The sequence below is a fragment of the Asterias rubens genome, chromosome 1 (assembly GCF_902459465.1).
Source record: "Asterias rubens chromosome 1, eAstRub1.3, whole genome shotgun sequence".
In the NCBI taxonomy this organism is placed as follows: domain Eukaryota; kingdom Metazoa; phylum Echinodermata; class Asteroidea; order Forcipulatida; family Asteriidae; genus Asterias; species Asterias rubens.
In genome coordinates, this window is record NC_047062.1 from 17,674,502 (window position 1) to 17,701,212 (window position 26,711).

Consider the following 26,711-nt stretch of genomic DNA (forward strand, 5'->3'; position numbering starts at 1 on the left):
GTCTACAATAAGTATGTGTTGATATTAATGGCATTCATATAAAATAAAATGTTTGTATTTAGTCTATGTTTTCTTCAGGGCAGGTCGAAGATAATTGCATCGTGTTGCTCCATGCCCGTCTGGAAGTATGTATATTGTTATGTTTGTGTATGTTGGTGATTGCTGAAACTTACACTCAACCTTTACATATTGAACGATTTACCTAAAAATATGTAGCCAACATGTTGTTTCAAAGAGGCATACATGTATAAAGCCAGAAGGAAGAGGAAATCATCTAAATACTTTGAACAAACAATTCATCAGAAACCATCCTCAACCATAATGTGTGCCATTTTCCGTGATTGCTGGATAACTGATAAGGCACATTAACTTTATATTAAACACTTTACCTTACAAATATTATGGCCAACATTTTTTTATTCAAAGTGGCATATAAAATACAGGGCTTTTCTTGTGGGACGGGTAATTCTATTATGTATCATCTTCATTCATTTAAAGCCATCAGGAAGAGGAAATCATGTAAAGACTTTGAACAAGTTACCAGAAACCATCCTCACTGATGAACCAAACTGTGGCATATTTTGTGTTCCCTTTTTCATATTAAGATGAATGCGCACCTGTTGTGATGCAGATCCTAAGTCTGTGGAATTGTGTTTTTTTGTTTGTTGCTCCGTAGCGTGCCCAACGTGCTTTCAAAACTTTCTCATCGTCATACCCCAGCGTGTGGGCTACGTGCCAGACGGACCAAACCCCAACTATACCCTTGGCCCTGTCATTTCTACTATAACTTACGAAAACAATTGTAATGGAGGCACAATTAACAGTAATAACTGACATGAAGCGAGTGCCAGTTCTACCTCCATGGTTATGACCTACTTCCAAATACACGATCCGTCTCTAAATTACTCAATTTAGTTTCGAACTTTATTCTCAACTTATATAACTTATATTGACCGTAATTCTTTTCCCCTTGAATAATCCGAATTGCATTTTTTCTCATTATTGTTTTTGCAAAAACGCATTATAGTCCGCACGCATGCCATGTGCCATCCGACAAAATAAAACCATGGAGGACGAATACAAAATCACCATAGAGCACGCCAAACCAGGCCCATATGCTTCATTTTGAAAGGACAAGGGCACCAATGCCCTTTCTCCTTGTAAAGGGCACACATTTCCATTGTGTTTCAAGGGCACCAAGGCAATGACCAGGGGGCACGGAGGCAATTACCTCAAATGCTTCCCGAAGTATCAGGCGTGAACACTCAGTTGTGTATTTCATACACCAGGGGTCGATTTCACAAAGAGTTAAGACTTGTCTTATCTCGAGGAAGAGTCCTAACTCAGGACTATACGCTTTTGATATCTCCTAGGCTAGTGATTGTGAAATCGACCCCAGTTCACACACTAACTTTCTTCACTCGGAGCGGCGATGGCCCTAGCGTAAACAGTGACCAAAAAGCAATGCCTATTATTATCAGAGACAGAGGATTCGGAAAGAACAATACATTTAAAAAAATGGCGCCTGCGGATCATAAACACTATTCAGGAGTTTTGACATATGGTTACGTAATCACTGGTATTTACTGTCCTTCACCAGAAGACGCTAACCTCACTCAATGACAAGACATTAATTAATCAATACAATGAATAACAGACTACAAATGGCATCTTCTCGTTGGCTGTAATTAAGAAGTGACAGTCTGGTCGGATCTTATCTTGCATGACATCTTTGTTTCCACAAACAGACATCGGACGGTTGTAAACAAGATCATAACGCCCATCATAAGACAGACAATGCCGGGTTTTATGCTGGTGTTTTATTGTCTATCCGTTAAGGCAGTTTACACTATTGGCAATTACTCTAAATCATTATTAGCATAAAACCTTACTTGGTATGGTAACGAGCAATGGGGAGCTGTTGATAGTATAACACATTGTTAGAAGTACGGCTCCCTGTCAAGTAACATAGTTTTCCAGGAATTTGATTTCGAGACCTCAAAATCTAATTCTTAATACTAGGTCGAAAAAAAAAGCATCTGAAAGCACACAACTTTATGTGACAAGGGTGTTTTTTCTTTCATTATTATCTCGCAACTTCGACGACCAATTGAGCTCAAATTTTCACAGGTTTGTTATTTTATGCATGTTGAGATACACCAAGTGAGAAGACTGGTCTTTGACAATTACCAATAGTGTCCAGTGTGTACACATTCTGTTGATTTTTCATTAACACACAGCTTTAAACTTTTATTATTTCCTCTGATTACGTCTTATGTCTATGCATCAATTAATATTGTGCAACAAAACTTCAAAATTTTGCATTTTTAGTAAAAAGTTGGTCAAGGTACGGAATTTCTTATACTTTTGAAATAAGACCTTAACAGACTAGTTTTCAATCTTCTAGAGTTCACGAAACAAGAGAATTTGAAGCATAAACCAATCACACAGCACTGCCAACAATGTTTATTTTAAGTAGGATTTGAAACTTTGCATGGTGGAAGTAAGATATAGAAAAGTTTGCGGTAACACCATGTAATAACAATCTCTCAATGAGTTGGGGTGGTTCTTTTCAGAACGGTTCTTTTCAGAACCACCCCAACTCATTGAGAGATTGTTATTACATGGTGTTACCGCAAACTTTTCTATAATGTTTATTTTATATGAGTGATTTTACCATTTTAGAGACTGGAAAACACAATGTTTGTCCATACAATGCTTGAAAAGTAACGGACAATATTGTCACGTGAAAAAATAAGAACCAAATTATAGGCTTTTATCTCTCTTTTCAAACATCAAAAGGAAAGACGCTTGATGATCATGCTTGATGACCAGACGAACTTTATGGAAGTGATCATAGAACAGCCGTTGTGTCACATAAGCACAGTAGGACGCATGAAGCGCTACACGCAATTTTCAACACGACGGCGGATACACCACCAGGCGTTTGTTGTCGTCATTGCTCGAGTGAAGTCGAACACCGATGAGCTTTGTCCGGCAGCGGTACGTTCTTGTGTTTCAACCTGGAAAAATGAACGTTTTGCCGGCGAAGACCGATTGCTAGTCAGAGCAGTTCAACCTCTTATAGGCCAGTAACGTTAAGCAATACAGACAACAACAAAGGCCTTTGGAATCACCTTTTCTTGCTGCCCATTGTGCATAGTTTATTCGTGCACCATTTATCATCATCATCATCATGGAGGAGCCTAAATCGGCAAACGGTTCGACTGGCCAGACGAACGGAGCAGGTCATCATGAATCACCAGACAACGAAGATGCAACATCTAGGGTAGGTCACACAACGAGAGGTTATCTCACACGAATGTATTTGTATTTTCAATAATTGAAGAAGAATTTTGCACTGAGTTGTACCATGTACTTGTAGATTATACGGTTTGCACCTGTTTTTGTTAGGGGGTTAACCTTGGGGCCGAGGGCCGAGGAACATAAAAGGGCCCAGCATATCAGTGGACCGTCTGCTGACCTGACCGTGGAGGTTCCTCCGTGACTGGACGGTCCCTACCCACACGGTGTTACGGTGACTGCATGGATATCATAGCCTAGGAAAATAATATGCTGATATAAATGGGGCACCAAAAAGGTTTTGTCATCCCCTTGCACACGACTTAATTATCGAGCTGAGGGGTGGGAGGATGCCCCTTTTCGTTGGTCCTGTCCTTACTCTATGGTTTAGTTTAGTCAAAGAGCAAGGTAGCCGTGTGTTAGGACGACATTGCTACCGTCCGGAGGAGTCCAACATAGGCTAGGGCCAGTTCTAAAATTAATTGCAAGACTTTCATTTGGACCGCATGGTACCATTCGAGCAAACCATCCTCCCTCCAGAGTAGAAATAACAATTCACCCTCGAGTAAACCGAGTAAAGTGCTTCTTATTTTTATTGGCTGGTAGGCTGCTGGTATAATAACGGTAGGCCCCTCTACATCAAATTGCAGCGTTTTACTATTGGCAAAATGTTGTCCGAATCAATATTTATGCCCTTCAAAATAGGTCATGAGTTTTTAATGCATGGTCACTTGAAAAGTGTATTGATAGGCCCATGTAGATTGCGTAATAGATTCTGTTCACATTATTATGCCAGGAGTGTATCCCATGCTTAAAAGGGTCCTCAATTTGTTCATTTATACAATGCTCAGTGGTAGATAGAGCATAGAGGGTCTACCTCCATTCTCTCGTAGGCCTACCGAAAATTATCTAAGGAATTCCTAAGACTCCAAGCACACAATGAGTACACAGCTTCAAGGAGGACACGTCATACCATGATGAGCAAGGAATAGATCATAACGAACACCAATGTATTCTTTACTGGATGTTATAGGCCTGAGTCCACAAAATCTCTAATAAGTTTTCACTATACATTATTGACATACCCCCCCCCCCCTTCCATACTCATTTGTTTTGATTTTTCAACAACAATTCAGAACACAATCAACTGAAAACTTTGTTGTTCAGGCCCATAACATTATTCGAGACACTCTTGCAACTTCGATGTGAACTCCACGATCCCGATATCATCGTGTGTGCCGTATTTTACACTAATTTATGTGTCCACGATCATTGTCAAATTTTTGTCCAAAACCGGAGTCTTAACCGGCCGAATGTTATTGAAAGAATCTTCATCAAAATTTGTGTGAAGGAAGACAACACGATGGCAATGAAAATGGAAGAAAAGTTACGAAACTTGTTGATAACAAATAATAATATATGTTTTATCATTGTGTGTTATTAATAGTAACGTAAATGGTGCATCAACAAAATCCAAGATGGTGAAAGGTGAAAATCATAACAAAAAATATCAATAATATTAATGTTGCATCAACAAAAAAGGTATATAGTGTCCTTAAAACATTGTTGTTTAACTTTTAATGTTTTCATTGGAACTGTTGTATGCCATTTTAATATTATAATCCATAATGATAAAGTAGTTTACAATCGGGGTACCTATCTCCACTGTGTCAATCATTCGATAAAAACAATGAACCTCACAGATGGTCTGATTTTCTTTTACAACCAGCTGCTGAAGATTCCATTCAAGTTTTACGTCACCACACTAAAGGGTGACAGAAGGTTCACGTCAAAATTAATATGCAAAGATTTATTAGCCTGGACGCGAGCCCAGGATTTAGCGAAGTTATAGTATTTTCCTCCTTTCTTCCTCTGTGGTTTTCCCTCCTTTTGTGACCCAGGGCGTGGGGAGAAGGCGGGGGAAATGGAACCCCACGTGGTTCACACACCCACCAGTTACGTGTTTACCTTCGGCAGTTCAAATATGGCTTATAATGATAAGAAAATGAGCCCGATTATCAGTTTGATATCTTGCACCATCACCATTTACACCCTGACCATTTACACGCAATGCTATAATAAACAATAACCAAGGTAAGAGGACCGTGAAGGTAGGATGACCTCCATGGAAACTGAGGACCATGCAAGGACAATGGTTTAGGCAAAATGGTCGAAGCTTAAGGAATTCCTGATTTGCTGTTTAGTTATAGACAATACGGAAATGCGTTGAAGTTAATTGCACATTATACACATAGTAACATGTCTCTGAAAAGTTAATGTAGCCCTACTGGTACGTGGGACTTTGCTGTGCCAACATTATTAAGTAATTGTAAACTTTTATAACGGTTTCTTATTTTGCTTATGTGTGCAAGGAGGACTTTCTAAATATTGTCCCACAAGCGCTAAACTTGTAACAATTACCGAACCCTGTTGATGGGTAATTTATCTGCGGCCGTGCTTATGAAATTACATCTTCTCATGCCTTTATGAAGGAAGGACAATAACTGAAGTAACGTTGGTGTACCGTGATGCTCTGATGCTTGAGTCCTTATTATTGTTGGCCGCCTAAAAATACTTGTGTGCAGGCTTTTTATTCAAGCGGTCTATTTAATATAGGCTGAACGCGAGCCCTAAGTTAAAAAGCAAATTAGTTTGTACTCATGGTTTTTTTTTTAAGTGTTTGCTGAGCAGTCCAGTTAGTCATATATACACATAATATTTCCACATAGTATAATATACCCCTCTGCTATAAAAGTATTGTTTATCGCCATTGTTTGATGAGCCGGATAAAGGTCAAGTTTGACCCATGTGAAACCATTGTATTCCAATACAGACAATAATTAGATGGGTTTCTGATTATAAAGGATTGAAGTCAACATCAAGTTGGTGAAGGGCATACTTCAACTACGGAGCAACAAACTATCCGGACTGTGGTGCAACTATTAGTAAAAAGGAAAGGAGTTTTCTTATTGTTGTACAGGTCATTGTCGCCGTAGGCCTACTGTTGATGCTCAATGCTGTTAGCAATATAATGCCTATTGTTTTTCTGTCAGCTTCGGGGGAGTTTATGTAGACCGTAGGCAAGTTTCCTATATAACTATTATACCCCACAAATATTAAGAACAACATATCATGGTACAAAACATGAACTGTGGAATATGTAAATGATAGCACACAGTTAGTTCGGTAAAAGCCATAACAAGCAAACTTTTTTATTTGGATGTCAAAACGGGCTTTGAAATTACTTATATCACAAATCTGGAAGCGTACGGAAAAGAGTTGATATACAGGGAGTGGTTCCGTCCTGCAATTTTCAGAGCGAAATATTTGGACTGGAAATTGTTTGTACACACTGAATGCTAATAAATATTGGGTAGCAAATGATGATTTTTCGAGTATGTGACTGACGGTACCGTTTGTGAAGCAATTTGCTCTGTTACCAAGGAAAGTCTGTTACTTTGATAACTCAAAATTCATGTTCAAGCATGTTCGTCAACAGTGAGGTAAAACAACCAGTTATTATGTGATAGGTTAGTAAAGGGCTGTATTAAAATAGTGTTTCAAGCCTCATTTTCACGCTCGCTCAATAATGTGAAGACCGACAAACCTTTACGAGGTTTGTGCAAACAAGATTACGTGATTGGAAGAACGATCACCAAAAAAGCAATAAAAAAGTCATTAGACCGTGTCGAGTGTGGTTTGATTTGCGTTTAAATCTTTATATTTAAAGATGTAGTGTGAGATATTTCAACTGAATCGGAGTTAGTGAGAATATTGTCATTAAAAATAATGAAATGATGCCCCCGACCAATGAAAAGTTGTGCCACTTAATGGGAGGAAATACTTGGGCTCCACGTTCCGGAACAAAAACTGAATGTAAATCGCTTTGCCAACGCGTTTATGTTTGACCATGGACGTCATCCAATGGTTTTAATCACAAAAGTATCTAGGATTTTTGCAATTCATTGAACCAAATTGAAGAGGTTCCCAAAAGTGCCCAGGTCACCTTTGCTCTACCCCCACCGGAGCATCTTGACTGTTTGGTCACCTTGGAAGCTCAACCGTTTCAGGAAATTAAGTCACAGAGCAATTTCCTATCATTTTTATTTTATAGACAGGAAATTACACATAGTAGGTCCATACTATTCGGTTTGCTGCTATAATTGCTATAGTCCGAGACTGTGGGAAATTTCAGACTGTTTTTGTTTGATCACAGTTGCGTTGATACACTGAGATCTGCTTTCTTTCTTCGGCGCAACCCCGACACCCTTTTGAAATTTAGTAAAACGTGCAGTGGCTGTTATGCTAAAAAGTGACTCTGCAATCGGCATGGGTATCATTACCTTAGGTCTTCGCTTTGTGTTTTTTGTGAAAATTGTTATAAAACTGTGCTTTAAGAAACGACCTAGGGCCTAGTTTGAATGAAATTGAGATCACTGCACGACGGTCTCGGGGCTTATATGCATTATGCAAAAATGTGAACTTCACGGGCGTTTTTCCCGCGCTTCTGGCGTTCATGCGGTTGACAGTTGCTTGAACCATGGAGGTAGGAATGCGTTTCTGGGGTAGTCCTACATGCGGTTGAAAGTTGCTTGAACTTACCGATGCTAAAGTTTACTATGGGCTAACTGTGGTTATTTTAAGTAATGTAGGCCTAATCTACAGGGAGTATAGACCGACTAGTACCACAATGGAAGAAGCCTTCTTCCTGACAAGGTTAGTTTTTGCATCTACATTGTTCGAGCGGGGTTGCAAACTGGCCATACTATGTGCCTAACTGAAACCACCCAAAAAGTGTTTCAACATGTAGGTAAATGGACACGCGAACAAGTTATTTGTACTAAAATAAGTTGAGTTTGAACTTATCAATTTTTTCATTTGTCACCGTCCTCAAGATTTCCTTTAAAAAGTGACGATGCGTGTAATAATTTTCACCTTAAATAATTTAGATTTCAGAGGAATTAAAACTAACTCAAACTATTTTCAGTTCAGCCGATGGCCGTTCACATGTTGAAACTAATTTGAAACACTTTTGGGGAGTGCTTCATCAGTGTGGCATTAAACAAACTGCTTCATCAGGGAAAACACGCCCTCTCTCGTTCAACCAATCACACACACGTTTCAACCCATCGTCTTGTACCCTAATTTCCAATGCGAAGACTATGTAGCAAACCCACGCGGATGCTGACTATTCTGATTATGATGTTTACAATAATACCGAATTGGCGACTTCGGCTACAGCTACGGCTAGGGCGCGCGCGTCTGCCTATCCTTCAACACTGACAGACGCGTTGATCTAGCCGTAGCTGTAGCCGAAGTCGCCAATTCGGACACGGCCTCAGTTTAGTGCCGCCTTGTTGGTGGATTTCTACTAGTTTGTGTTTCACTGCCGACGTTGCTTTGAACTCTAGACGATTTTTTTAAATGTTGACGTATGTATGGTGGGACCTTTCGATTCTTTCCTTTGCTACCGAGAGTGCACGGTCACGGACTCTTTCATTTTATTCAATACGTTGCACAATAGACAATCACATTGACTGTATTTTGTATGCTGCATACAGGACAGTGCAGTTTCAGTGTTACTGTTACTGTTAGCCAGCATGGGCAGTTTTCAGTTAGTGCATGGAGTAATTAACTATTGATTTGAATATTCACAGGGGGTGAACGACAAAAAGATCTTGAAAGCTTTTTAGACAATGGAGAAATTTGACATTTTACTTTTGTTTCTCTCTCCTGGATTCTCCTGGTCCCCAAATTATTTGCAGTTGAGATAAAGATAAACCCACAACACAACCAACAAATCATTGTACTCTCTGGAAATCCAAGAGTACTTAGTTACGTCACCCCCTTCCCCCAAAACGTAAACAAAAACAAGACAAACTGGTCACATGTTGTTGGATCAAGTCTGTCTTTTCCAATGTCATCGAACATGTTGTCGGAGGGACACATTTCAGAGATAGGATTGGAAGACCTGTCTGATTCCGATGAAATAGATTTTGGAAAAGATGATAAAGAAATACTCGTAAGTTGATTTTATACTCAATAATTTGCCTTTTATATATTTGGTTTGCGGTAACACCATGTGTGTATCTACTTGCGGGGTAGAGTGTGTTCCAGAGAACTGTCTTGTTTTATTCTTCTACCGCTGAGTAGACTTCTAAGTTCTGAAAAGAACTGCGTATTAACTATATTACCTGGGCGGATGGTATAGAAATAGGCTGGGACTACTATACAACTTTAGTAATTCAGTCAAAGTCTGATTTTTAGATTCTATGTCTGATATTTTGCGACTTTGCAGAAGTTTCTGTATACTTTTTGTTTTGAAAAAAGAATCATCTGTCAAAATTCATCCATAGACAAAATTCTTTCAAAACAAAATCTTGTTGAACTTCAATGACTGATTGATTGTTAAAAAAAATATTCCTAAGGTTTTTATTAGGCTCAAGCTATAGGTAATGTGATTACTTTGAAAAATAAATTTAAAGTCTTTTCATTGTTTATAGATTTTGTTGTGTTTTTTTGCCAGCTGTGCAGTTGTATGCTCAACATGGAACAAGTTGAAAGTTATTAAAAACCACTCAATCTAATTTGAAAGTGTTAAAGCACTTTCAAATTAAAATTGAGTGGTTTTTAATATCTGATGTCTACACAAAGTGTTTGATCAGCGTAAACAATTTAAACACCTTTTCATTTTCAGGTAACACACAGTGACCTGTAGACAGCCTGTCCAGGCATCTTACCCTGGAAAATGCAACAAAATCCAAAGCATAAACATAAAAAGCCCAGTGATTTGTAACAAATACCTTAGGCAAAGACAACTGTACCTTTTGTCATGATAACAATTTGCTATTGTCCCGTGCCTTATCAAATTTCTGTTCTGTTTTGGGATGTTTTATAAGTTCGGCAAGTCTGATTTAATTCATATCAGATTCCACAAACAGAGTGGACAGAAGATTCAGCACAATTCGGATCCAATTGACCTGACTAAATTAAGCAGATGTTGAATTGATTTCAGCACTGGGTGGCTTCACAGTTCACGCCCCCTGTATCTACCACTCAGCGTAGGCCTGGCCTGGCTAATAATCTGTGGGCTAAACCAACATAACCTTGGGCAACATGTGGTTTTACTGTATACTAATGAAGCTGTGCGTCAATTTTGACTCATGGTTGGGCTACAGATGGTATTAGGTCTCCTGTATTTTGGAGATATGAATTCCTCGGAAACCCTTTAAATTACATTGTTACCTAGTACCCAGTACATGTTTAGATCAAGATAATGTGGTTTGTTTATTTGTATTATAAAACAACCCAAAGTCTGACTAAATTCTCATTTACAAAGTAAAAAAAAAAAAAAAAAAAAAAGTTAGTTTCATGTTTTAGTGTGGGACCATTGTGACGCATTGTTACAGTAAACCTGCAGCCATGCTTTTATTGGGATGCAAATTTAATGCAAATTGACCCAAAACTAAAAATTGTTTTTTCTTTAACTGAGCAAACACATGTCCCATCCTTCAAAACGACATTTGAAAAAGTCATCATTTAGCCTATAAAGTGATTATGTTATGATGAAGTTTTCATCAATTTTTGTCACCATCGCTCAAATTTCTTCATGTATTAATAGATTCATCATTATGTATTACTATTTGTTTTTTTGCAGTTGAGTAATTCAGAAGACGGCAGTACAGTCAAATTGCAGCGTCAGATAACCTTGCTGAGTGGAGTAGCCATCAATGTTGGCACCATCATTGGCTCCGGGATTTTTGTATCCCCTAAAGGTTTGTCAAGAATGACAAAGTCTTAAACTTTCACAATTGTACCAAGTTTCAAAACAATGCTAAATGAACACTTTTTCAGCAAGCAGTAAATCACATTTCTTTTGAACTCATCTCACAATTTAAAAGAAAAATGGGTGGGAAAAAATCTTAAGCCAATGAAAATCAACTTGTGAACAACAAAAACCAAGATCTTGTTTTTGTTTTTATATATATAGTAATGTGCGAATGTGAACAATAGCTCAACAGACATTAATAAGGTCAATGAACAGAATTAAAATTAGAATCTGATTGAAGGCTTAACAGAAACATTCTGATTGGCTTATTAAATGGTTTCCAATGCTCTGATTGGTTAATCAAATGATGTATGGTACCCAGGAAACACTCTGCTTGTTTATGTATTGAAGAAGAATGTGTTCATGCACACAGCATTTATTTGAAGGCCTGAATCCCTTCCTAAGAAATGTTGCCAACAACAGACTGGAAGACTGTTCCATAGGGGGACGGCAGGGTGGATGAACATTAATTGCTTTGAAAATGAACTTTTCCAACAACAGCTGGTGCACTGGAATTCTTAGTAGAATTTTAGTGAATGAAACCATTGTTGTTTTTTGAGCATTGTTAACCTATTTGCTTCCTCCATTTGTCCTCATTAACAGGTGTTCTGCTGGGTGTTAGCTCTGTGGGAATGACCCTGATAGTATGGGTACTAGCGGGTATCATCTCTCTCCTGGGTGCCCTCTGCTTCGCCGAACTAGGCACCATGTTCCCCTCGTCTGGGGGGTTCTACTTCTATCTCAGAGAGATCTACGGTGAATTTGCAGCGTTCCTGTTTTTGTGGGTGTCGCTTATTATGCAAGTGCCAGCCTCCTGTGCAGTGGTGGCGATCACATTCGGGCGTTATGCCGTGCAGCCATTTTTCCCGTCTGCGGATTGTGAACCACCGATGTTTGCCATTCAGCTGCTTGCCTTGAACTCTGTGTGTGAGTATATTGCACTGGGAATGCTAGGAGTAGAGGCTTAGAGGTAGAGTACAGGCCTTGGTGCCCTTGAAAGGGCAAGGGCACCAAGGCATTTTTTTGCTTGATAAAGGGCACCACCCTATGAGAGAAATTGTAAATTTCTACTGGAGCATTTCAAGGGCACCAAGGCAATGACCATGGGGCACGAAGGTAATTGTCTTTGTTGCTTCTGTGAAGTATCAAACCTGAGAGTAGCCATAGAGGTAGATGTAAGATTTATCTGAGGGTGAAGGGTGTTAGAATGCCTTACTTAAGGACACTTGCATCATGATCCCACTATTCGGACCCAAGTTAAAGATGGCACTGAGAGATTTCATATTTACTACCTTTAAGGAGAACGAGAGGAAAACAGGAAAAGGGAAACACAAAGGGTCTCCATAGGGTTATTCTATAAAGACGGGGGTGCTCCACATGGAATTTTGTGTACAAAGTCTCTGAGAGGTTCAAAGGAGAGAACAAAAAGTTGGAAAGAACAAATGATACAAATGTAGGGAACCCAAGTGCGCCCTCGGTGTTCATATTGTTGGACCGGCTTCCTTCCCATGTCTCTACATAGAGAAAAGGTTTTTAAAATTTGAGTGTTTTTTTGAAATGGGTTAAAGAGCTCAACTGATCCCTTCCTTGTAATAACATTTTTCGACTTTATGCCAATTTTTATTGGAGCAGGTCACATATCAGGATTTAAATCCTAAATTGGACAATTCTGGTTTCCATGTAGTGTTGTGCGGGTTCTTCAACATCTTCAGTGTACGCTTGACGACTGCCGTGCAAAACATCTTCACTGTGTTCAAGATGCTGGCACTGACAATCATCATTGTCATGGGTGCAGTGCAGATATTCAGAGGTAAAATAAGGACAACATTTCATTTACATGGCTCGAATTATACACTGGACTGCAGGCCTGAGGCCAGTGGTTTTAGTGTCAAGGGCCAGTTTACTTATGATTGGACAGGTTCGATGGTCATGTGTATTTTCAATTGAATAAAAAATACCTCACTGTGTAATATCACGAACAAAAACAAAATATTTATGCACAAGTGTTGACTTTGACTCTGATAAACATCTTTCAATCTGATTGAGTAATGAAGTATACCTAATTTTCCAAAAGACAGATAAGAGAAATCTTCTCTTGTAACATGTCTTTCTTAAAGCTTTAAATTCAAATAAAAACATACTTGTTAACTAAACTGTGTCAGTGTCAGTACTCGGGACGTTCTCCTTTGATTCTGGTCTGGTACACAAGATTCTGGTCTGGTACACAAGATTCTGGTCTGGTACACAAGATTCTGGTCTGGTACACAAGATTCTGGTCTGGTACACAAGATTCTGGTCTGGTACACAAGATTCTGGTCTGGTACACAAGATTCTGGTCTGGTACACAAGATTCTGGTCTGGTACGCAAGATTCTGGTCTGGTACACAATATTCTGGTCTGGTACACAAGATTCTGGTCTGGTACACAAGATTCTGGTCTGGTACACAAGATTCTGGTCTGGTACGCAAGATTCTGGTCTGGTACGCAAGATTCTGGTATGGTACACAAGATTCTGGTCTGGTACACAAGTTTCTGGTCAAGTAAACATTTGTCTTGAAGATTATTGTTCTCCCAAATTTGAGCCCCGACTCAGATGGGCAACTACACAGAAATCTTCTCTGAGTCGCAAAGAATAAATGCTGTACATTTCTGGCCTGGAGTTTCATATTCAAGATGGCATATTTCCATGTTGCAAAGTGCTCTTCCATTGGAAAATCTCAAGGTCTGTGAGCAAGTTTTGAAGGGCACAAATGCCCAAACTAAGGTGTACTAATAGGCCTAGTCCCTGGTCTGATTAACAGCTGCTAACCTACATGTGTGGCTATTAAAGGGGAAAGTTTGTGTGTCTATTTATTGCAGGTGAAACAACCAGTTTTGAGAATTCATTTGAAGGGACAACATACGGTGGCCTTGGAAATGCCTTATACTCCGGCCTTTTTTCATATGCTGGCTGGTAAGTTGGGGTTCCCTGAACTAAAGTTGTCTAATGTGATTATAAAAATAAAATAAAAATAACATGTAGGGCCCTCCTATAAAGAGGTTATTTCTTTATGTAAATGCATGGATGAATGTGGTGTGAGATTTGAACTTTATTTCTTAGTTTCAGTTTGGGATTCTCCTGAAATAATCGTCGTTGGTCAGGGTTTGCCCTTACTGTTTATAGGGACAAGCAAGAAGCAAGCAGGACCCGTTACCTTGTTATGTAGTCAATCAGCTTTTCAGTAGTTCAAACTTGAAACAAGCTTGCCCACTAAGAGAGAATTTTGGGAGAGCAGCTGTAAACACTTTTTCTTCCATCGGTTTGAGAATCTGGCATACATTAATTTGAATTACTTTTTATCATTTTCTCTGATACAGGTATAACTTAAACAACGTTGTTGAGGAACTTAAGAACCCGTACAAGTAAGTGATTGGACCGAACATCTCCCTTACTCGTCACCCTAATGGGCCAGGAATCTTATCTTGAGAGGGATAATACAGGCCATTTTGATTAGGAATTGGACAATTCAATCGGGAAATCTTGACATTTCTCAATGCGATGTGCACTTACATTGTGGCATGTTGGGCGAGCGGACAAGAAAATCTGACTCCAGCTCTGGTGTTTCTGATCAGCAGAGTGTGGGTTCGAGTCCCGGAGGTGTGTTTCATGTCATGATAGGGAGTCAATATGGGAAACAGTAGTGGCTGCTGTGTAATTCAAGGTCTGAACCAAGAATTTCCAGCCTAGTGCTCCTTTTCCAATCATTTTAAAGCACTGAATAAAATCTACATGGTTTCTATTGACACATGAGTCAAGTTCTCATCAGGCTTTGTCGATTTGTTTGATATCGTCCCCCCAAAACGACACAAAAATAATTAAAATTGTTGAATTTGATTAAATCGTAACCTTTTTTTGTTTCAATTCATTTGCAGAAATCTACCCCGTGCTATTTATATTACCATGACGATAGTGACAATATTTTATGTTTTTGCCAATGTTGCCTACTTCACCGCAATGACACCTCAAGAGCTACTTGCATCCGATGCCGTCGCTGTGGTAAGCGTTTTTGTTTGAGAAAGCGATTGCAATTTTACAATTATGTACTGAGCAAGTGGAGATCTTTCTTTTATAGTTAAAAATGTTTGGACATACAGATCACAAGTTGGATGCGTCCACCGTGCATGTTCTGATCAGCTGCAGAAGAAATTGCCAATACAACAGCAGTGTAGATCATTACTCCAGACTTTTGAAAATAAATAGCTATGTTATATTATAAACAGTTTTTTTGTTGTTACACACTAACCAGACTTGTAGTTGACTGAAAATGATAATTAAAGATGTTTTGGTCAACCTTTGAAAGTAACACTAAGACTAGACTTGTGGACAAGTCATTACATGTTTCTTACGGTGATAGCGTAACAGCCCTCCGGGGACTCGCACGATACTGTTGTTGTCTCAGGAGCCAGCAGTCTCACAAGAACATTACCAGTGTTGCGGGATTCGCAGAGAGTGTTGGTACGCTATCACCGTGACAAATATTTAACAACTTGCCCACAAGTCTACACTGAGATGGGAGCAAATATCCCTGGGGAGCAAATATCCCTGGGAGTATGGAAGACAAAAACTTCAAATAGCAAGATACGGGGTTGGGTAGTCAAGGACTTTAATGCAAGATTTTGCAAATTTTGTTTCAAAGTTGGGGAAGTATACTTTAACTTAAACATAAGAGGTACAGTCAAATACCTGTTCAACTGGTACCTCAAATATTATGTTAGATTCGGGTAGACTCTTAAAGCTGCACCAGTTTTCCAGTTAAGTTCTTCTCTTTTGAATTGAGGATAAGGTTTGGGTGGAGGGGAGATTTAGTTTGCAGAAATGTTTCCATCCTCTGTTATTTTATGGCTGTATTAGACATATGGCCTTAAGCTTCTCGGAATTCTTGCTTGGATCATGCCGCTTTCTGTTGCCATGTCAACCTTTGGATCCAATAATGGGAACTTTCTTGCGTTTTCAAGGTATAAAGACAAATTCAGCATACGATTTAAAAACTCCAACATTTAAAACTCTGTTGTCCTCCCAACTTTCTCAAAATTACAATCAACAACATCACATTTGTGTTAATTATGCAAAAAAACTCATGCCCAAAATCATTTGTATGTTTGTTAGCGTAAATTAAACTACATACATGCTCGTTTGCCTCATCACTCCTAGAACTAAAATCCATCATTTGGACATTATTTCTTTGAAGAACAGTCAGCAAAAAATGATTACACATCCAACAGCACAATTAGCACCAATAACAGGGGGAAAAATTGTCAGTTTTAGATGTGGGAGGAAAACCCCAATGGGGAAAAACCAATGTCCAGTTAGGGACTAAAAACCCGATCCACATGGCTCCAGTCTGAGGTGGGATTCGAACCGGGGTCCACAGAGTTGAAAAACAGGGAACGAAAACCACTAACCTGATCCCTAGTTAGTGAACATTTTAAAGTGGTTCAGGGCCAGAGATTCTATGTGGCTAACTTCTTCTGTTATTTATCGGGGCCATGTTGTTAGCAATTCGGAGTAAAACTGCTGGGAATTATTGCTTGGATAATGCCGCTGTCTGTTGCCATGTCAACCTTGGGATCTAATAATGGAAGTTTCCTTGCCTTCTCAAGGTATATACACCAAGCAATTTTTTTTAAAATAAATTTTACGCTTCTCTCAAACATCTTTTATATTTATGCAATCATATTTTTATTTAAATTTATTCATTAAGTGAAATGAATGCTTTTGGTAAGAAGATTGGTTTTTGTTTTCAAGAAACATCAGGGCAGGAAGTATTTTGTATAAAATACCAGTCAATCAGACCATGGGGTTTGTACGGGTTGTATTGGTCTGAGATCAATAACTAAAGTATGTTGTTTCCAGCAAACGTTTTCAGAACAAAATATATACAAACTGTAGGGACAAAAACCCACCAAAACTTATTTGCAACTCAATATTGGCATTCAGTTTGAACAAAATAAGTTCAGTCTAAGTTGTTTGCTATGAAAAATTGCTGAGCGAAGTCACAAAACAAAAACAATGTTATCTTGTGCCATTGTACCAATGGTGACAAATATTTATTGGGTTGTCATTTTTTTGTATCAATTTTCAGTCATTTTACCAAAACTATTTTCCTGGCTTTTATCATGAATTTAAAAAATCAATGCAGCTATGACATTTGCAATTTTCTATAGCTTTTTTTCTTCCTCTCCTTTTAAAATTGCTTCTAATCATATTGCCTTTAAATGCTTTTTACCTTATTTTCATTCCAGCACAAGTTTGGAAACACGGCCAAAGAGATTTAAACATTTGGTCGCTAGAGTTGTTCAAGGCTACCTCACCGTTAGATGAGAAACTGAGCACTGATACTCCTTTTTAAACTGATCAGTTAATATCATTCAAATGGGTTTTTATATGAACAAAGGCAATTGTCAATTTCTTTCTAAGTGTTCTAAACAAATGTCCTTGGCTACCTAGGCAATTCCAGCCGTTTCTTTGTACATTTCAGGACCTTCTGACTAAAAATTTGCCCTTATACAAGATATGAACAAATTGAAAGCAAATTTTTTACGCCACATCATCTTGATTATTGAGGCACACTTATTAATCTTGAGGGGACAAGGTTCCAAAATAAGCAATATACAAACTTGCTGTCCATCAATTAGAAGTTTAAATTCCTTTATTATTTTGGTGCAATAATTTAGCTATTCGGCCAGAGACTACTAGGAGTTGTTGCTTGGATTTTGCCGGTTTCTGTTGCCATGTCAACCTTTGGATCTAATAATGGGGGTTTTCTGTCTTTCTCAAGATATACATATCATGTACACATAGACAAAAGATGAAAGATTTGAAATCAACTCATTAGATTCTCTTGAACACATTTTCTTTCATCATACTTTATTTTAGTGTAAAACTTAAAAGGTGTGTACTTTTGGTTGGAGGATTGAAAGTGAGCTAACATTTTTAAATTACCTAAAACAAAATTATCTGGGCCGGGACTGCCTGAATTTTTGGTTTTTTGTTGTTGTCAGTATTGTCTGAAATATCTTCTATTACTACTTCCGTTTGTGTTTTGAAAAACCTACTGCACGAATATTTTATAGCATCTTTACATTTTTGATTCATTTTACCCAAGGTATACATCTTGCTTTTATCATGAATTTTACGATATCAATACAGCCATTACTTTTACAATTTTCTTTCTTCAAAATTTTTCTTTTTCAAATTGCTTCTGATCATACTGCTCCTAATCTCATTTGCATTACAGCACACGTTTAGAAACACAAGACTGCTTTTCAGTTAGATAAGAAACATCTCTATTTCCTCCATTTCAACTTGCATTTCTTTGTAAACCTTTTTTATAATCAAAGTAAAGGCAACCTTCAAATGACAAATTTATTTCCAATTGTTACAGGCCGAGACTCTTGGTACTTGGTCAATAGCACTCTGCACTCTAGTTGGTTTTCAGACAACTTAAAAGTTAGTTTTGAATTGACTGTTCAAGTTTACACACTGCATTCTGAACCCTGAATGAAGTTGAATGATATTGACTGATCAGTCACTAGGAGGGCCAGGGCTTTATAACCAGGGTTACCATCATTGTATATTGACCTGCCAGATATTGTACTTACATGCTTTTATGTCCATTATGCAATCATGCTTAAATGTTTGTTTCACTTAAAAGCCAAGCCAAAACTATTGAACATTGGAAGTAAGTTGCATTGCCAAAGCAACAATACAATGAAAGTCCAGGTAAGCATTTATCACAATTGCCATCATCAGAGCGATCTAAAAACTGTTGCTGTTTTTTGGCTGTTTTATTCAGACATTTGGTATCAAGGTCCTTGGTGTGTTTGCATGGTGTATGCCAGTGTTCGTTGCGATGTCGACATTTGGCTCAAATAACGGAAGCCTTCTCGGCTTATCTAGGTAATTGTTGACCAATGTAGACTATTACACACATGCAAGGAGGTTGTTTTTCAAAATGAATCATTGATAATGATCAAGGCCAGATATAATTTGTAAGGGATAGTTGACAATAACATCAGTTTTAAAAGAATATTGTCAAACTCGTAACATTATAAGACCAATGGTAACATATTATCTGATGGTTGAATTCAATGTTGGTACAGTACATTACAATCTGATTGTTGTACTCCTACAGTGTCCAAAGTGAAATGCCAAAAAATGTGTTGCATTATTCTAAATTTATCTTCTTTAAAAAATATTTTATATCTAAAACGTAAAAAAAACCACTAGAGATAATCTTTTGTCATTGCAGAAGTGAAATCGCAATTAAATTCTTTACATGCCAGTAAATCCATTTGTTTGCGTTTCCTACAAGAGATGACAGACTTTGCTGATGCTGTCGTGTAATTAATTTACGCAAATTTGGTCCGCCATGTATGTGTGTGTAATAGTCTATTCTATAACTGTAAACAAAGAGAACAAAGAATGCTGTAATGACAATAAACACAACAAAGGGGACCACTTTGCATCCACCACATCAGTAGCTCTTCCAGTGGTTGTAAATTTGTGTAAGTACCTGAAACCACCCACCCAAATAAGTATTTCAATATAAAAGGTCATGCAGGCTTATACTGAAAATAGTTTTAGTTTATTCAATTTGTTAAAAGTCTTCTTTTTTTAAATCATCCTCAATTTTCCATAATGGACTGACAAATTTATAATAATATATTCATAATAATAATAAATAATAAGTTGTTCTTACATAGTGCATTTTACAATAATCTATCAATGTGTGCTTAACATTAGTCTCTGGTCATTGGCAAGGACACAAGTGTCATCTCCGGGAGTCAAACCCTGCCTCCGATGACTCCAGACCACTAGAACTTGAATGACACCCACTATTAAATTGAAAATGAAGGGTACTCTAAACATAATGCTCCTGAATAGCGCAGATGGGTACATGCTACCGAATAATCAAGTCAAACATGTTCAATATTAGCCTGCATGTCCATTCACATACTGGAACACTTTTCGGGTGGTTTCAAGTACGTGACGTATATTACAACAATAGGGAAAACTGATGCAAACTCGTCCGCTTTATTGTGTTTCATGTCTTATAACTTTTGATTGTAGAAATAAAATGATAACATGAATCCAAGCATTGTGATTGGGAAAAAAAATCTGAACAAAATCTAAAGAACTGACCTCTCATAATTTTACTTCTCACTCAATGTTTTTTTTTCCAACACTCTGTATGGAAGGCGACGATACTTAAATTTGAAACTCAACAAAACCACAAAGTTCAGAACAAGAAATGGCAATTTAACTTTGATTTTTTTCACACTCATTCAGTCCATTTGTTACCATATTAAAGTCCAATTTCAGTGCAACTCATTTTCAGCAACGAGATCATGCTTTACAACTTAACTCACTTTTTACCTTTTAAATTTTTCATTCATACTTTGCACTCCAAACACAATGCTACTGAATATCACAGATGGGTACATGTTACTGATTATGTGATATTTAACCGCACTTTAGGAAACTTACTGCTCAATTATGTCTAGAACTAATGACGATATTAAGAGTAAAACAAGCAACAACAAATAGTTCATTGAGGTAACATTGTAATCACAACAAAAGGGGACTTATTTTAACAGGAAACTGGGTTTAAAGTGATGGTCCAGTTTAAACAAAAAAGGGGGAACACCCAAACTAAATTGAAAGCAAAACATTGAGTTCTTCAATTAAATAATTAAATTTCTCCAAAAATGAGATGCTTGGTTTACGATCTTTATACAAATGGCTGTGGTCCATGCCTGTAGCTCCAAAGGGTGACAGTACCCACATATGACTTTGCAAATTTGGCACCAATGAACCTCCTACATTCTACTACTTGTTTAACCCAATTTCATGGCACATTCAATTGTGGCTTTCTGCACTTAGTTCATCATTATCAACCTGTGGTTTGAAAATCCACTTGTTTTACCAACAATCATTAGTGAAGACAACTAATGCAATCAAGTATTACATTATCTTAAAGAGGTTCACTTGCAGAATTAAAAAACTAATAATTCTTAGGCATACAGTTTTGCTTACAATAAAGAAAGGTATGGCGTTGTGCTGAAAAATGTCAGCCGTAGTGGGTCGGAGTTCAAACTAAGGTTTAAACAATTTGTTGATGTTTTCTCAGAATTCAAAAGACCCTTATTACACCTTGCTATTGGGATTGATTCAGTATTTAACGATTAGGGTTACTGGATACTGGAATGCATCCTATTAATCAATGTGTTTTTCTTGTTGTAGAATGTTCTTCGTTGGGGCCAGAGATAGACAGCTGCCTAATGTCCTTGCTATGATTGATATCAAGAGGAAGACCCCTATGCCTTCTCTTCTCGTCGTGGTATGTCAACAAATTACATCATCCAAACCTTTCCAGTCCAATCAGATTTCTTTGTAGATTGCAGGGAACGATTTTTCGTCCAGCAATTTTGCGTTAGACTGGAAGGTTTTGAACACACTGAATGATAATATTGAGTAGCAATCGGTGATTTATGAGCAGCAACTGAGACATTTTGCAGAGCATTTTGCTCTTCGAAGGAAATCGTTCACTGGATTGTCCATTTATGAACACAAATTTTGTAGATTTTTCAATAACACAAATTCTTTTAATAACACAAAACCCAAATGTTTGGTCTTATATCTTGTACAGGCTATTCTTTCTTGGACACATTGTAAATGGTACAATGTCATGCAACTTGAATTGGTCTTGATGATTGAATACATTCAAGATTTACATGTCTATTCTTGGCCGAAACACGTAGAGCTGCTTAAGTAGAAAAAACTGATTCTGCTTTAGCGAAAATGAGCAGGATACCAGTCACAGATGCTACATGCGATGCGACATAGTATATTTGCTGGTAACCTTATTTTAGCAAGCATAATTTTGCTTCATGCTACTTGTTGTGCTTAAGCAGCTTTAAAAACAAATTGAAATTCAACCTCTAGGTAAAAAGTTTTCATCAGGAACCATTATCTAATTCTCCAATTATCTTCAAATTTTGAATAACTATGTTATCTCTCTACTTCCTCAGACATTCCTGACATGTGTGTACGTGTTTGCCAAGGATGTCTACACACTCATCAACTATTTCAACTTTGTCCTGTGGACATCCAGTGGGGCTCTGTCTGCCGGACTGTTATATCTACGATGGAAGAAACCTGAAATGTCGAGACCATACAAGGTTGGTGCAGTTTCCTTCAGCAAATTGTATATTATAAATTTGTAGGATTTGAAACTTTGCATGGTGGAAATAAGATATAGAAGAGTTTGCGGTAACACCATGTAATAACAATCTCTAAATGAGTTGGGGTGGTTCTGAAAAGAACCGTTGGATTAACTCGACGTTTCGATCAGTATGCTCTGATCGTCTTCTGGAGAATGCTGGACTCTGATGCTGCATGCTGCTTAAGTACTGAGTGGCGGATTAGCTTGGTGATGCACGAAGGCGGGAAATAGAGGCGGGAAGTGCAGCAGCATGCAGCATCAGAGTCCAGCATTCTACAGAAGACGATCAGAGCATACTGATCGAAACGTCGAGTGAATCCAACGGTTCTTTTCAGAACCACCCCAACTCATTTAGAGATTGTTATTACATGGTGTTACCGCAAACTCTTCTATATATTATAAATTTATTATGTTTATCAAAAGACGCTCACAGGGGTATATATGTTTGGTTATGACGGCTCAACCATAAGCCTTGGGTCTGGTCAGAAAATACAGTTTTCCGCTCTGCAGATTCCACCAGAGTATTTGTCGGTTGATTTTTTTACAAGACTCGGGGAAAGTTTTCAGTGTACAGTGATTGTATAGGAAAATAACATGCATAATGTTCTTTATCTCTGATACAATTTAACATCTTACAAATTAATGCAGTACTCGCTGCTAAAACGTAGGATTCAAACTGCCTCTGGCTACCTGGTAAAATGTGTTGGTCTAGTGGTAAGACATCTGCTCTAGAATGATTAGAAAAAGGTCCTGGGTTCAAATCCCACCTGAGTAACAGGCACCTAACTTTTTCCCAACAGGTTTACGAAGAAGGGTCCTATGAGATTGGTTTGTAACTATGTATTCTTTCCTGCTCATAGGTTTTCATTGGTCTGCCTATCTTCTTCACCATTGCATCATTTGCCCTGGTTGTCTTGGGGACAATCTCGGCTCCGTTAGACACCCTTATTGGAGTTGCCATCACCTTAACAGGAGTACCATTCTACTTCATCTTAATCAGACCTGCTAAGATTCCGAAATTCCTCCACAAGATTGAAGGTAAGCAAGGTTGAGACTGTGATTGGAGGATAGATATTTTAGAGTTGAAATTTGGTGAAAGATACTGACTTGAGAATTGGGAATGATGCAGAACTGAGATTGAAGGGAAGATACCAATTTGAGATTTGATGAAAGATACTGACTTGAGAATTGGGAATGATGCAGAACTGAGATTTAAGGGAAGATACCAATTTGAGATTTGATGAAAGATACTGACTTGAGAATTGGGAATGATGCAGAACTGAGATTGAAGGGAAGATACCAATTTGAAATTTGGTGAAAGATACTGACTTGAGAATTGGGAATGATGTAGAACTGAGATTGAAGGGAAGATACCAATTTGAGATTTGATGAAAGATACAGAGCTGAGAACAAGTATTGAGTTGAGATTTAGAGAAGAAAAAAAAAACAAAAACAGAATTGAGATAAAAGATACAGAATTGAGATGAATGCAGAATTGATATTGGAGGAAAGATAGAGAACTCACTGAGAAAGAAGGAAAGATACTGAATTGAGATTGAAGGAAAGAAACTGAGTTGTTATAAGAAGAAATATTCCGAATTGAGAATGAAAGAAAGATACTGAATTGAGAAAGAAGTAAATATACCGAAATGAGGTTGAAGGAAAAGTACAGAACTGCTTCTTGCATTCATTTTTGCCTGGAATTTTAGACAGAACTCCCTGTGTTTTGACACTTGCACATTTTTAATTAAGTTCACGTTTTAATTTCTGTAGTTGGTGTCACTCACTGGTGCCAAAAGCTGTTCCTAGTCACCAATGAAGAGAAGAAGAAGAAGTGATGATACAGTTCAAGAACCACCCGGACACAATACCACAACAAGAATATTCACCAAGGAAAAAAACTGTAAAGCTTTTATCTTTAATTTCTGATAAAGTGGCAGTCGTAGGAAAAGAAATTCTAAATGCCTCCACCCCTGTTGGTGTGCAAACTCTGTACCAAATAGTATATTGGGGATACTGCATAATATAAAAAACGATAGCAATCTATTTATCAGAAAGCTGTGTTTTCTTCACACAAGAATGTGATACGGCACATATTTGTTTTCTTCTTTTTAAAAATAAGTTCGGCAAGATACCAAAAGGTTTTGCACAAATATACTGCATTAATTCTCATCCCCTCGCCTGAGAAAATCAAACATGAAGAAATTTATAGTTTTAATTCTACTAGCTACATATCTTCATTTTGTCTTGGGATTTTGCCTCATTTTGTTATGGTTGGGCAAAAATAAATATACTGCATTAATTCTCATCCCCCCGCCTGAGAAAATCAAACATGAAGAAATTTATAGTTTTAATTCTACAAGCTACATATCTTCATTTTGTCTTGGGATTTTGCCTCATTTTGTTATGATTGGGCAGAGAGACATTCTGGTAATAAATCAACCAGCTTGCCCATTATTGTTCCACCAACCAGAGAGCATAATTAGCTCATGCATATTAATCAGGTTTGATATCTGTTTTGTGGTTGGTGCTGGTGCCCCACCAACCAGAGAGCAGTATATTAGCTCATGCATATTCAACTGGTTGGAAATCTGTTTTGTGGTTGGTGTGCTGGTGCCCCTCCTCCACCCATGTTAAAATGTGTGGTTACTTCATGAGAAGCACTGCAGCTGTATAAACTGTTTTAAGAAAGAATTTAAGTAATATGGTTTGTATAATTAAATTTTCACACCATAATATGTCAATCTGAGAAATGATTCATGCATGAAATGTTTCATCCAGGAATCGTTTCATGCATGAATCGTTTCTTAGATTTCTTAGAGTTGGTGTCCTTTCGAGAATGATGCAGCCAGAGATGTGGTTGGTACCCGCAGCCCCTTCACTAACCTACATTCATGTCTGCAGTGCGGTACTCTGGGGTTCTCTTATTCAGAAATTCTTTTGGTGTTTAGTCGAAATTTTTAAAAACAAAGTAAATGATGTGTGATCTTTATTTTTGTTAACTAATAGAATCAGGGTTCTGCAGATGTTTATAAAATGTTTAAAAACAAACAAATTATATGAATGAGTAATAAAGATATGAAAGAATAATATATGTTATTTAGTTTTAGGACTTTTATGAATTTGACATCACTGTGAATTTGTCATCTTTTTTGTAAAACTTCACATGTTTTTTTTCCTTCAAAAGTCTCCCTTTTACTGTATTTTCTGTTTAGGCCACGATTCTTTTTGAAGTGGAAATTAAGAGAGCTGGATGCAAAGATTTATATTGACAATTTTAAGTTGAAATATTTAAAGATTAGATAATTTGTGTGCTGTTGATTTTGATAAGCCTGAAATCATGTTGTTGTAAAAGTATCTGAAAATGCATTTTAGATTAATTAAAAGGAATGAAGTGAGTTGATATTTTTAGTGTTAATTCGTGTAGTTTATGTACAGTTTATGTTTTAATGAACTAATGTCAAAATATCCGTTTGAAAAAAAAAGTTGATTTTATTTAATTTGATTGTCTCAGTGCCTTTAAATAAGAAATATTGAAATTAAGGCCATTAAAGGTTTTCGAAACGGGGATGAATTCTCAGCTTGGATCAGTGATCCTGCAATCCGAGTTAATGGTAACAAAAAATTGCAGGGAAAAAAGAATAGTCTGGCACCCTGTTATGTGACAGTGCTATAATCATAACTGCAGACAGGGAATGTATCGAAAAATGGTGGTTTTAGTGTAATCAGTATTGCAGTCACCATCATTTATTTGTAAAGCTTTGTGCGTATTTATACACATTAATGCTGTTATTTATTGTGACAACCTTTTCTCTTCTCTTTATAAAAAGTTGTGTTCCATATACAGTTCTGGGCCAAACGTCACCCATGCCCCCACTCCTTTCTGCCACTGCCTACCAAGCCGGGGTCAAAGTTGACAGTCCTGCCCACTCCAAGCCTTTAATTAGTGGGTTTAGGGGCTATCGCTGCTGAAAAGAAGTTAGTTTTATTTTAAATATGTCAGTCTAAATGTGTATTCATATCAATCTTTTCTTTTTGTTTTTAAATCTTCTTTGTCTGTTAATAAACAATCTACTGTACAGCCCCATTGTACATGTACACTTTAAATGCTGGGGGAAAAATAAAACATTCCAGTGAGAGTTCAATGATGTTTTGGTGGATTTATTATTTCTTTCTCGATTGCAAAGTGGATAGTATGTTTCTGTGAAATTCTAACCTCTTTTCATTTTGGCCTAAAGACGACCCCCCCCCCCAAAAAAAAAAAAGAAGAAGATGAAGTTCGGACTTTTTTCAGTTGAGTGGGGCCATCAGTT

General features: G+C 37.6%; 1 protein-coding gene across 3 annotated transcripts; it reads left to right on the top strand.

Moving 5' to 3' along the window:
* The first annotated feature begins 2,935 nt into the window (after positions 1–2,935).
* On the top strand, positions 2,936–26,543 carry LOC117289271 (Y+L amino acid transporter 2-like). 3 transcript variants are annotated; one of them, XM_033770328.1, is made up of 12 exons: positions 2,936–3,289; positions 10,961–11,078; positions 11,735–12,058; positions 12,816–12,941; positions 13,991–14,084; positions 14,489–14,533; positions 15,044–15,167; positions 18,967–19,070; positions 21,417–21,513; positions 22,205–22,354; positions 23,259–23,436; positions 24,172–26,543. In XM_033770328.1, exons 1-12 carry the CDS (start codon positions 3,197–3,199, stop codon positions 24,234–24,236), a joined length of 1,518 nt encoding a protein of 505 aa, XP_033626219.1. In that variant the 5' UTR covers positions 2,936–3,196; the 3' UTR covers positions 24,237–26,543. The 3 variants fall into 3 exon arrangements, with proteins under 3 accessions (XP_033626219.1, XP_033626211.1, XP_033626227.1); XM_033770320.1 differs by lacking the exon at positions 2,936–3,289 and adding an exon at positions 8,583–9,325; XM_033770336.1 differs by lacking the exon at positions 2,936–3,289 and adding an exon at positions 8,583–8,735.
* The last annotated feature ends 168 nt before the right edge of the window (positions 26,544–26,711 follow it).